General features: G+C 43.4%; 1 protein-coding gene across 1 annotated transcript in view; it reads left to right on the top strand.

The window, feature by feature from the left end:
- LOC139545501 (uncharacterized) overlaps window positions 1-13092 on the top strand; it is an 88203-nt gene extending 75111 nt beyond the window's left edge. The window contains exons 20-27 of the mRNA XM_071353350.1: window positions 5015-5093; window positions 5220-5278; window positions 5363-5601; window positions 5758-6011; window positions 6288-6413; window positions 6511-6661; window positions 12041-12067; window positions 12559-13092. Of these exons, the coding sequence (XP_071209451.1) occupies window positions 5015-5093; window positions 5220-5278; window positions 5363-5601; window positions 5758-6011; window positions 6288-6413; window positions 6511-6661; window positions 12041-12067; window positions 12559-12851 (1228 nt within the window). The 3' untranslated portion in view covers window positions 12852-13092. The remainder of the gene's footprint in view (window positions 1-5014; window positions 5094-5219; window positions 5279-5362; window positions 5602-5757; window positions 6012-6287; window positions 6414-6510; window positions 6662-12040; window positions 12068-12558) is intronic.
- The last annotated feature ends 853 nt before the right edge of the window (window positions 13093-13945 follow it).

Raw genomic sequence — 13945 nt, 5'->3', positions numbered from 1 at the left:
AAACTTTCAATACCTTTTTCAGAGAAAAGTGGGTCAACTGCATTTACTTGTGTTTACCCTCCACGAGACCTACACCACTGCTGGTAGCCTACACTCTCAGATGACGCAATTTTACACACTTGAACACACACAGAACAGGTAGCCTACATTCAACATAATACATGAGTTGAATCAAAACATGTTTACACCCTAGTTCATGAGTTGTCCATAATTCATGAATGTTTGGAGTCTTCACAGATCATGTGACATAAAACACTACCTTTCTTTCCTTACATTATTACATTTATGACAGTTTAATTTGTCATTATTAATAATTTAACAATTGAATTAGAACATTGAATTTAAACCCTGTAATAATCTTCTATCTTGATCTCTGAAAATACACTGTAAGTGTAACTATGCCTACATAATATTGAATTAGGTTTCACTGTGAAAACAGTTGTCATGGGCACACAAATCCAAAATAATGTCTTCAATTCTTAATAATGACAAATAAAACTGTCAAATGTAATTAATGTAAGGAAAGAAAGGTAGTGTTTTATGTCACATGATCTGTGAAGACTCCAAACATTCATGAATTATGGACAACTCATGAACTAGGGTGTAAACATGTTTTGATTCAACTCATATATTATATTGTTCTGTGTGTGTTCAAGTGTGTAAAATTGCCTCTTCTGAGAGTGTAGGCTACCAGCAGTGGTGTAGGTCTAGTGGAGGGTAAACACAAGAAAACACAGTTGACCAACTTTTTCAGAGAAATGCATTAAAGTATTGGGATCGTTACTCTTTTCACCGCGACCGGCTATCAGAGTTTACCCATCTATTTTCTTACCACTACATCACCGGTTACTGGTAGGCCTATTAGAAGTTCATGGTAATACACATTGTAGTCTAGTCTAGTAAATTGACAGCGTGTGTGTCAGGGTGACGATCCAGTTGTTCCTGGGACAGTTTCAGTCCCACTTCAGATTTCCCCCCAAAAAAGCACATTTGTCATCAAGAAGCATCAATTAATGTATCTCTAATCAATGGCAGTCGCTGCATGTCATTATTCACTTTATGGTGTTTTATAACAGATGTCTAGTTCTATTCATCACATGGTGTCAGTATACATGCAGTCTACTGTTTAGATGGTGCCAGTATACATGCAGTCCACTGTTTAGATGGTGCCAGTATACATGCAGTCCACTGTTTAGATGGTGTCAGTGTATATGCAGTCCACTGTTTAGATGGTGTCAGTATACATGCAGTCCACTGTTTAGATGGTGCCAGTATACATGCAGTCCACTGTTTAGATGGTGCCAGTATACATGCGGTCCACTGTTTAGATGGTGCCAGTATACATGCAGTCCACTGTTTAGATGGTGTCAGTATACATGCATCCACTGTTTAGATGGTGCCAGTATACATGCAGTCCACTGTTTAGATGGTGTCAGTATACATGCATCCACTGTTTAGATGGTGCCAGAATACATGCAGTCCACTGTTTAGATGGTGTCAGTATACATGCAGTCCACTGTTTAGATGGTGCCAGTATACATGCAGTACGCTGTTTAGATGGTGTCAGTATACATGCAGTCCACTGTTTAGATGGTGTCAGTATACATGCAGTCCACTGTTTAGATGGTGTCAGTATACATGCAGTCCACTGTTTAGATGGTGCCAGTATACATGCAGTCCACTGTTTAGATGGTGTCAGTATACATGCAGTCCACTGTTTAGATGGTGTCAGTATACATGCAGTCCACTGTTTAGATGGTGCCAGTATACATGCAGTCCACTGTTTAGATGGTGTCAGTATACATGCAGTCCACTGTTTAGATGGTGTCAGTATACATGCAGTCCACTGTTTAGATGGTGTCAGTATACATGCAGTCCACTGTTTAGATGGTGTCAGTATACATGCAGTCCACTGTTTAGATGGTGTCAGTATACATGCAGTCCACTGTTTAGATGGTGTCAGTATACATGCAGTCCACTGTTTAGATGGTGTCAGTATACATGCAGTCCACTGTTTAGATGGTGCCAGTATACATGCAGTCCACTGTTTAGATGGTGTCAGTATACATGCAGTCCACTGTTTAGATGGTGCCAGTATACATGCAGTCCACTGTTTAGATGGTGTCAGTATACATGCAGTCCACTGTTTAGATGGTGTCAGTATACATGCAGTCCACTGTTTAGATGGTGTCAGTATACATGCAGTCCACTGTTTAGATGGTGCCAGTATACATGCAGTCCACTGTTTAGATGGTGTCAGTATACATGCGGTCCACTGTTTAGATGGTGCCAGTATACATGCGGTCCACTGTTTAGATGGTGCCAGTATACATGCAGTCCACTGTTTAGATGGTGTCAGTATACATGCATCCACTGTTTAGATGGTGCCAGTATACATGCAGTCCACTGTTTAGATGGTGTCAGTATACATGCATCCACTGTTTAGATGGTGCCAGAATACATGCAGTCCACTGTTTAGATGGTTCCAGTATACATGCAGTACGCTGTTTAGATGGTGTCAGTATACATGCAGTCCACTGTTTAGATGGTGTCAGTATACATGCAGTCCACTGTTTAGATGGTGTCAGTATACATGCAGTCCACTGTTTAGATGGTGCCAGTATACATGCAGTCCACTGTTTAGATGGTGTCAGTATACATGCAGTCCACTGTTTAGATGGTGTCAGTATACATGCAGTCCACTGTTTAGATGGTGCCAGTATACATGCAGTCCACTGTTTAGATGGTGTCAGTATACATGCAGTCCACTGTTTAGATGGTGTCAGTATACATGCAGTCCACTGTTTAGATGGTGTCAGTATACATGCAGTCCACTGTTTAGATGGTGTCAGTATACATGCAGTCCACTGTTTAGATGGTGTCAGTATACATGCAGTCCACTGTTTAGATGGTGTCAGTATACATGCAGTCGCACTGTTTAGATGGTGTCAGTATACATGCAGTCCACTGTTTAGATGGTGCCAGTATACATGCAGTCCACTGTTTAGATGGTGTCAGTATACATGCAGTCCACTGTTTAGATGGTGTCAGTATACATGCAGTCCACTGTTTAGATGGTGCCAGTATACATGCAGTCCACTGTTTAGATGGTGTCAGTATACATGCAGTCCACTGTTTAGATGGTGTAATTATTTAGGAGTGGATGAACATGTACAGGGAGCCTACTTTTAGAAGGGATTTGTTTGACAATCAGATGAAAGCATCATGACTGGTTGTGTTCATGCCACGTTAAAAAGGTCATAAATTAAATGACATTTTTATCATTAATCATAATAGAGACCCCCCAGGTGTAATTCACATTCTGTATTAGTCTGTTCTCTACCTGTAACCGCAGCCTTCCTCCTCTTCGTCTGAAGAGGAGGTGTAGCAGGGATCGGACCAAGACGCAGCGTAGTTTGTGCTCAACATGTTTAATTCAAGACGAATAACGTGAACACTTACAAAATACAAAAATAACAAACGTGGCAAACCGAAACAGTCCTTCTGGTGAAACGAACACAAAGACAGGAAACAACCACCCACAAACCCCGACACAAAACAAGCCACCTAAATATGATTCAATCAGAGACATCACAAAACACCTGCCTCTGATTGAGAACCATATTCGGCCAAACATAGAAACAGACAAACTAGACACACAACATAGAATGCCCACCCAGCTCACGTCCTGACCAACACTAAAACAAGTAAAACACACAAGAACTATGGTCAGAACGTGACACTACCGGTAAAGAAGAGGACTGGACACCTCTCAGAGCCTGGTTCCTCTCTAGGTTTCTTCCCAGTCACTGTGCTTCTGCCTCTGTATTGCCTGCTGCTTGGGGTTTTAGGCTGGGTTTCTGTATAGCTCTTTGACATCAGTTGATATAAAAGGGATTTATAAAATACATTTGATTGATTTGCTATAGATACTGGTAACATTGAATATATGAGTCTTCTGGTGCTGGAGAGATAATCAACTTTAAAAGTGGTGAATTGACCCTCGAACATCTCTTCTATACCTCTATTACATCATCCTCATGAACTGACTGAAATGAATGTAGAACAGTGTAGTGACCACAGCATGTGGTGGTGTAGGGGAACAGAACAGTGTAGTGACCACAGCATGTGGTGGTGTAGGGGAACAGAACAGTGTAGTGACCACAGCATGTAGTGGTGGTGTAGGGGAACAGAACAGTGTAGTGACCACAGCATGTGGTGGTGGTGTAGGGGAACAGAACAGTGTAGTGACCACAGCATGTGGTGGTGTAGGGGAACAGAACAGTGTAGTGACCACAGCATGTGGTGGTGGTGTAGGGAACAGAACAGTGTAGTGACCACAGCATGTGGTGGTGGTGTAGGGAACAGAACAGTGTAGTGACCACAGCATGTGGTGTAGGGGAACAGAACAGTGTAGTGACCACAGCATGTGGTGGTGGTGTAGGGGAACAGAACAGTGTAGTGACCACAGCATGTGGTGGTGGTGTAGGGGAACAGAACAGTGTAGTGACCACAGCATGTGGTGGTGGTGTAGGGGAACAGAACAGTGTAGTGACCACAGCATGTGGTGGTGGTGTAGGGGAACAGAACAGTGTAGTGACCACAGCATGTGGTGGTGGTGTAGGGGAACAGAACAGTGTAGTGACCACAGCATGTGGTGGTGGTGTAGGGGAACAGAACAGTGTAGTGACCACAGCATGTGGTGGTGGTGTAGGGGAACAGAACAGTGTAGTGACCACAGCATGTGGTGGTGGTGTAGGGGAACAGAACAGTGTAGTGACCACAGCATGTGGTGGTGTAGGGGAACAGAACAGTGTAGTGACCACAGCATGTGGTGGTGGTGTAGGGGAACAGAACAGTGTAGTGACCACAGCATGTGGTGGTGGTGTAGGGGAACAGAACAGTGTAGTGACCACAGCATGTGGTGGTGTAGGGAACAGAACAGTGTAGTGACCACAGCATGTGGTGGTGGTGTAGGGGAACAGAACAGTGTGTGACTGTTTCCTGTGTCCAGGTCGACCTGGTCTGGAGAGAAGCGTCGCCGTCTGGAGACTGAGATCTCTAGTCTGAAGAAGGAGATGAGGTTCATGAAGGTAACACTAGTGGTCATGTCTGAGAGGTCAAATGTCATCATGAACAAACCACATTTTTGTTTTATTGATTTTATTTAACCTTTTATTTAAACAGTTGGTTTAAGAGCTGTTGTAATTACATTTTAGGAACTTTGTAATGAATTTACTCCAGACGTCTTGAATCATGAGGGCAACGGAACTTACCGGTAACATATATTTCTTGTTTTCTCATTGTATGGTCGTAGATAGGAAATATTATTACATTATATTCCTCATGCTGTTTCCTCTAGGTTTCAGTGCCCCAGTGCAGGTCTGTTCCAGTGCCCCCGTGCATGTCTGTTCCAGTGTAGTATAACAGGCCTGGTGTTCAGGATGGAGGGAGAGGGAGAGGTGCTCTATAGGACAGTCCACTGGGACAGGAGGCTTCTATCCCAGAATGGCAAGAGACCTGCAGGACCCCTGTTCAAGTTTACATGCCTTAAGGGGTCTGTCTGTCAACTACACCTCCCACACTGTCAGATTCATTCTGGTAAGTATTCATTACAAGTAACTTTCAGGAATGAAAGAGGAATTTCTCTGTCAAGACTGCTCTAAACAAGATAACTCTGCTAATATGCTACATTGTCTTCATTGTCATTTCTATTGTATATCTGAGAAAGCTCTAAATATTCTCTTTCTTTCCCAGGTGGTGGATGTGACTTCCTGTCTGTAGCCCATGTGACTGATGACAACATGGAGTTTATCCCTCCACTTGAGATAACAGAAACACACATCATAATTAACATCACTGGATTCTCTGCTTATGGAAATGTCCATGAAGAAGATGCTCCCATCTCCCCTATCCAGGGGCTTGTGTTGTTATTCCACCAACCGTTTGTCCCTGAACAGAGGTCCATCCTGAATGTGTTTTTGCTTCCCAGTAATGTTGTGAGAAAAGAGGTGAGCTGGAACCCTACAACCCTACAAACCCACTTATATTTGGCTGGTATTCAATCAAACACACAATGGGAAAGGTAATACCAGCATGACGGCTAAACATGTAGTCAAACCATTATGGAGAGTAGCAAGGACCAAGTAGCAAGTTAGACTGAATTCCATCTGCTGACCTTTTTGCATTATTCTCAAGCTTTAAGTATTGTTTTTTACCCATAAATTAAATATTTTAAAAAGTAATTTTGAAGCACAACTAACCTGTCTATTGTTGGTCCTTTCAAGGTGCGGGAGGTGATTGAAAGGGATGGAATTAGAGAAATTCTTACAACTTCTCCGTGTAAACTAACCCCGACGCAAGAATACACCCTCTCCACTAATTCTGCAGATGGACATCGAATACAGCCAAAAGTAAATCTGGGCTATATTTGACTTAAACATTTTTTTATTACTATGTAATTTTTCATTTCATTCTCACTCACTGACTAGTAATGTCTCTTTATTTCAGGAAGCAGAGTTTGTGAAATTTGATTCCTATGAAAACTACTACTACCCCACTTTTCAGTTGTTCTTACAAACTATAGTTAAAGAAGTTGATCTGCTTCTGAAAGAAAAGGAAGGTGATGAACTTGTATGGAACAGACTTGTCTGGCTGCCAGGTAACAGACATTCAGAGCTCAAATCAAATCAAGTCAGACCAGGAACAGCAGTACTGTTACATGTTGTAGTTCTCTGATAGTATTATTGTTACATGTTGTAGTTCTCTGATAGTAGTACTGTTACATGTTGTAGTTCTCTGATAGTAGTACTGTTACATGTTGTAGTTCTCTGATAGTTGTACTGTTACATGTTGTAGTTCTCTGATAGTAGTACTGTTACATGTTGTAGTTCTCTGATAGTAGTACTGTTACATGTTGTAGTTCTCTGATAGTATTACTGTTACATGTTGTAGTTCTCTGATAGTTGTATTGTTACATGTTGTAGTTCTCTGATAGTAGTACTGTTACATGTTGTAGTTCTCTGATAGTAGTACTGTTACATGTTGTAGTTCTCTGATAGTAGTACTGTTACATGGTGTAGTTCTCTGATAGTAGTACTGTTACATGTTGTAGTTCTCTGATAGTAGTACTGTTAAATCAAATCAAATCAAATCAAATTTTATTAGTCACATACACATGGTTAGCAGATGTTAATGCGAGTGTAGCGAAATGCTTGTGCTTCTAGTTCCGACAATGCAGTAATAACCAACAGTAATCTAACCTAACAATTCCACAACTACTACCTTACACACACACACAAGTGTAAAGGGATAAAGAATATGTACATAAAGATATATGAATGAGTGGTGGTACAGAACGGCATGGCAGATGCAGTAGATGGTATAGAGTACGGTATATACATATGAGATGAGTACTGTAGGGTATGTAAACATAAAGTGGCATAGTTTAAAGTGGCTAGTGGTACATGTATTACATAAAGATGGCAAGATGCAGTAGATGATATAGAGTACAGTATATACATATGAGATGGGTAATGTAGGGTATGTAAACATTGTATTAAGTGGCATTGTTTAAAGTGGCTAGTGGTACATTTTTACATAATTTCCATCAATTCCCATTTTTAAAGTGGCTGGAGTTGAGTCAGTATGTTGGCAGCGGCCGCTAAATGTTAGTGGTGGCTGTTTAACAGTCTGATGGCCTTGAGATAGAAGCTGTTTTTCAGTCTCTCGGTCCCTGCTTTGATGCACCTGTACTGACCTCGCCTTCTGGATGATAGCGGGGTGAACAGGCAGTGGCTTGGGTGGTTGTTGTCCTTGATGATCTTTATGGCCTTCCTGTGACATCGGGTGGTGTAGGTGTCCTGGAGGGCAGGTAGTTTGCCCCTGGTGATGCGTTCTGCAGACCTCACTACCCTCTGGAGAGCCTTACGGTTGTGGGCGGAGCAGTTGCCGTACCAGGCGGTGATACAGCCCGACAGGATGCTCTCGATTGTGCATCTGTAGAAGTTTGTGAGTGCTTTTGGTGACAAGCCGAATTTCTTCAGCCTCCTGAGGTTGAAGAGGCGCTGCTGCGCCTTCTTCACAACGCTGTCTGTGTGGGTGGACCAATTCAGTTTGTCCGTGATGTGTACACCGAGGAACTTAAAACTTTCCACCTTCTCCACTACTGACCCGTCGATGTGGATAGGGGGGTGCTCCCTCTGCTGTTTCCTGAAGTCCACAATCATCTCCTTTGTTTTGTTGACGTTGAGTGTGAGGTTATTTTCCTGACACCACACTCCGAGGGCCCTCACCTCCTCCCTGTAGGCCGTCTCGTCGTTGTTGGTAATCAAGCCTACCACTGTAGTGTCATCCGCAAACTTGATGATTGAGTTGGAGGCGTGCATGGCCACGCAGTCGTGGGTGAACAGGGAGTACAGGAGAGGGCTCAGAACGCACCCTTGTGGGGCCCCAGTGTTGAGGATCAGCGGGGTGGAGATGTTGTTACCTACCCTCACCACCTGGGGGCGGCCCGTCAGGAAGTCCAGGACCCAGTTGCACAGGGCGGGGTCGAGACCCAGGGTCTCGAGCTTGATGACGAGTTTGGAGGGTACTATGGTGTTAAATGCTGAGCTGTAATCGATGAACAGCATTCTCACATGGGTATTCCTCTTGTCCAGATGGGTTAGGGCAGTGTGCAGTGTGGTTGCGATTGCGTCGTCTGTGGACCTATTGGGTCGGTAAGCAAATTGGAGTGGGTCTAGGGTGTCCGGTAGGGTGGAGGTGATATGGTCCTTGACTAGTCTCTCAAAGCACTTCATGATGACGGAAGTGAGTGCTACGGGGCGGTAGTCGTTTAGCTCAGTTACCTTAGCTTTCTTGGGAACAGGAACAATGGTGGCCCTCTTGAAGCATGTGGGAACAGCAGACTGGGATAAGGATTGATTGAATATGTCCGTAAACACACCAGCCAGCTGGTCTGCGCATGCTCTGAGGACGCGGCTGGGAATGCCGTCTGGGCCTGCAGCCTTGCGAGGGTTAACACGTTTAAATGTTTTACTCACCTCGGCTGCAGTGAAGGAGAGCCCGCAGGTTTTGGTAGGGGGCCGTGTCAGTGGCACTGTATTGTCCTCAAAGCGGGCAAAAAAGTTGTTTAGCCTGTCTGGGAGCAAGACATCCTGGTCCGCGACGGGGCTGGTTTTCTTTTTGTAATCCGTGATTGACTGTAGACCCTGCCACATACCTCTTGTGTCTGAGCTGTTGAATTGCGACTCGATTTTGTCTCTGTACTGAGACTTAGCCTGTTTGATTGCCTTGCGGAGAGAATAGCTACACTGTTTGTATTCGGTCATGCTTCCGGTCACCTTGCCCTGGTTAAAAGCAGTGGTTCGCGCTTTCAGTTTCACGCGAATGCTGCCGTCAATCCACGGTTTCTGGTTTGGGAATGTTTTTATCGTTGCTGTGGGTACGACATCGTCAATGCACTTCCTAATGAACTCGCTCACCGAATCAGCATATTTGTCAATATTGTTGTTGGACGCGATGCGGAACATATTCCAATCCGCGTGATCGAAGCAGTCTTGAAGCGTGGATTCAGATTGGTCGGACCAGCGTTGAACAGACCTGAGCGCGGGAGCTTGTTGTTTGACTTTCTGTTTGTAGGCTGGAATCAACAAAATGGAGTCGTGGTCAGCTTTTCCGAAAGGGGGGCGGGGGAGGGCCTTATAAGCGTCGCGGAAATTAGTATAACAATGGTCTAGTGTTTTTCCAGCCCTGGTAGCACAATCGATATGCTGATAGAATTTAGGGAGTTTTGTTTTTAGATTAGCCTTGTTAAAATCCCCAGCTACGATGAATGCAGCCTCAGGGTGTGTGGTTTCCAGTTTACAAAGAGTCAGATAAAGTTCGTTCAGGGCCATCGATGTGTCTGCTTGGGGGGGAATATATACGGCTGTGATTATGATTGAAGAGAATTCCCTTGGTAGATAATGCGGTCGACATTTGATTGTGAGGAGTTCTAGATCAGGTGAACAGAATGACTTGAGTTCCTGTGTGTTGTTATGATGATCACACCACTTCTCGTTAATCATAAGGCATACCCCCCCGCCCCTCTTCTTACCGGAAAGATGTTTGTTTCTGTCGGCGCGATGCATGAAGAAACCAGCTGGCTGCACCGACTCCGTTAGCGTCCCTTGAGTTAGCCATGTTTCCGTGAAGCAGAGCACGTTGCAATCCCTGATGTCTCTCTGGAATGCTACCCGTGCTCGGATTTCATCAACCTTATTGTCAAGAGACTGGACATTGGCGAGTAGTATGCTAGGGAGTGGAGCGCGATGTGCCCGTCTCCGAAGCCTGACCACGAGACCGCCTCGTTTTCCCCTTTTTCGGCGTCGCACAGGGTCGCCGGCTGGGATCAGATCCATTGTATTGGGTGGAAGGCAAAACACTGGATCCGTTTCGGGAAAGTCATATTCCTGGTAGGAACGATGATGAGTTGACGTTAATCGTATATTCAGTAGTTCCTCCCGACTGTATGTAATGAAACCTAAGATTACCTGGGGTACCGATGTAAGAAATAACACGTAAAAAAACAAAATACTGCATATTTTCCAAGGAACGCGAAGCGAGGCGGCCATCTCTTTTCGGCGCCGGAAGTAATGTTGTAGTTCTCTGATAGTAGTGCTGTTACATGTTGTAGTTCTCTGATAGTAGTACCGTTACATGTTGTAGTTCTCTGATAGTAGTACTGTTACATGTTGTAGTTCTCTGATAGTAGTACTGTTACATGTTGTAGTTCTCTGATAGTAGTACTGTTACATGTTGTAGTTCTCTGATAGTAGTACTGTTACATGTTGTAGTTCTCTGATAGTAGTACTGTTACATGTTGTAGTTCTCTGATAGTTGTATTGTTACATGTTGTAGTTCTCTGATAGTAGTACTGTTACATGTTGTAGTTCTCTGATAGTAGTACTGTTACATGGTGTAGTTCTCTGATAGTTGTACTGTTACATGGTGTAGTTCTCTGATAGTAGTATTGTTACGTGTTGTAGTTCTCTGATAGTAGTACTGTTACATGTTGTAGTTCTCTGATAGTATTATTCTTACATGTTGTAGTTCTCTGATAGTAGTACTGTTACATGGTGTAGTTCTCTGATAGTAGTACTGTTACATGTTGTAGTTCTCTGATAGTAGTACTGTTACATGTTGTAGTTCTCTGATAGTAGTACTGTTACATGGTGTAGTTCTCTGATAGTAGTACTGTTACATGTTGTAGTTCTCTGATAGTAGTACTGTTACATGTTGTAGTTCTCTGATAGTAGTACTGTTACATGTTGTAGTTCTCTGATAGTAGTACTGTTACATGTTGTAGTTCTCTGGTAGTAGGGCTGTTACATGTTGTAGTTCTCTGATAGTATTACTGTTACATGTTGTAGTTCTCTGATAGTATTACTGTTACATGTTGTAGTTCTCTGATAGTAGTACTGTTACATGTTGTAGTTCTCTGATAGTAGTACTGTTACATGTTGTAGTTCTCTGATAGTAGTACTGTTACGTGTTGTAGTTCTCTGATAGCAGTACTGTTACGTGTTGTAGTTCTCTGATAGTATTGCTGTTACGTGTTGTAGTTCTCTGATAGTAGTATTGTTACGTGTTGTAGTTCTCTGATAGTAGTACTGTTACGTGGTGTAGTTCTCTGATAGCAAGACTGTTACGTGGTGTAGTTCTCTGATTGTAGTACTGTTACGTGTTGTAGTTCTCTGATTGTAGTACTGTTACGTGTTGTAGTTCTCTGATTGTAGTACTGTTACATGTTGTAGTTCTCTGATAGTAGTACTGTTACATGGTGTAGTTCTCTGATAGGTGTACTGTTACATGTTGTAGTTCTCTGATAGTATTACTGTTACATGTTGTAGTTCTCTGATAGTAGGACTGTTACATGGTGTAGTTCTCTGATAGTATTATTGTTATTGAACAATGATGTGCTTATATCATGTGATTATGGTTGGTTATAATCAACATACCTTTTATCACATAGTAAAACACCTCTTTTCATCCTCAGCCTCACCGACAGATGTCATCTCTACAAGTACTGTTAACCTTCCACTGACATTCAACACCATTATAAACCTCAATAACAAACTCGAGATTCATCACCATTATAAACCTCTCAATAACACACTAGAGATTCATCACCATTATAAACCTCTCAATAACACACTAGAGATTCATCACCATTATAAACCTCAATAACAAACTAGAGTTTCACCACCATTATAAACCTCTCAATAACAAACTAGAGATTCACCACCATTATAAACCTCTCAATAACAAACTAGAGATTCACCACCATTATAAACCTCAATAACAAACTAGATACATCACCAAATGGCAGCAACCTCACAACATATGACAAAACAATTCTTTATAACACCTGCTGGTTGTGTGTATTAATAAGAATTGTAATATATTGACTAATTACTGTTGGTTCATATTTATCTTTGATGATTGCAGAAGTCTTGATTTTATCATCCTAGATGTTAAAGGTACTCTTTTTTTTCTTTCCCCCTCTCCCTGAAGCCCCTCCTGCCAACCCCTCTACCTCCTCCAGCAGAGCCTTCATAAAAAAACACAGAATGTCTCTAGAGACTCGCCTGGGACTCTTACAGCCCTTATTCCTGCGTCTCCAGGATCGTGGGGTTCTGATTGGCGAGGAGAGGGAGGAGGTGGTCAGTAAATCCACCAAGACCCTACAGAACCAGGCCCTGCTGGACATGGTGGTAAGGAAAGGGGCTGAAGCCCAGGAAGTGTTCTACCAAGTCCTGAGAGAAGCAGACCACTTCCTGGTCAGAGACCTGGAGAAGAAAGCCTGAGAGGTTACCTTGGATACAACAACACCAGGAGATATATCACTTTACTACTAATACATGACCTGAGAGAGACAGACAGACTGAGAGGTAGCCATGGATACCACCTCACAACCTCAGAAGATCTCAAAAAATGTATCAGAGGCAGAGAGCAGCACTTTGAGGAGGAGCCATCCTGACCAGAGGTGGTTGGTGTGTAACGTGATTGGACACCATTCTCACCAGCACTCCCATCAGTCTGTAGTTTACTATACAAGCCCCAGGTCTCAGGCAAGGTGACATCACTGAGGCTACTGTCTACCAGACAACCTACCTGTGTAACTCTGGTACACTGGCTACAGACTACAAGATCAGGGCTACTGTCTACCAGACAACCTACCTGTGTTACTCTGGTAGACTGGCTGCAGACTACAAGATCAGGGCTACTGTCTACCAGACAGCCTACCTGTGTTACTCTGGTACACTGGCTACAGACTACAAGATCAGGACTACTGTCTACCAGACAACCTACCTGTGTTACTCTGGCTACAGACTACAAGATCAGGGCTACTGTCTACCAGACAACATACCTGTGTTACTCTGGTACACTGGCTGCAGACTAGAAGATCAGGGCTACTGTCTACCAGACAACCTACCTGTGTTACTCTGGTACACTGGCTACAGACTACAAGATCAGGGCTACTGTCTACCAGACAACCTACCTGTGTTACTCTGGTACACTGGCTGCAGACTACAAGATCAGGGCTACTGTCTACCAGACAACCTACCTGTGTTACTCTGGTACACTGGCTGCAGACTACAAGATCAGGGCTACTGTCTACCAGACAACCTACCTGTGTTACTCTGGTACACTGGCTGCAGACTACAAGATCAGGGCTACTGTCTACCAGACAACCTACCTGTGTTACTCTGGTACACTGGCTGCAGACTACAAGATCAGGGCTACTGTCTACCAGACAACCTACCTGTGTTACTCTGGTACACTGGCTGCAGACTACAAGATCAGGGCTACTGTCTACCAGACAACCTACCTGTGTTACTCTGGTACACTGGCTGCAGACTACAAGATCAGGGCTACTGTCTACCAGACAACCTACCTG

The sequence above is a fragment of the Salvelinus alpinus genome, chromosome 2 (genome assembly GCF_045679555.1).
Source record: "Salvelinus alpinus chromosome 2, SLU_Salpinus.1, whole genome shotgun sequence".
Lineage (NCBI taxonomy): Eukaryota > Metazoa > Chordata > Actinopteri > Salmoniformes > Salmonidae > Salvelinus > Salvelinus alpinus.
Note: the sequence above shows the minus strand (reverse complement) of the source record. Positions and strands in the feature narration are given on the sequence as shown.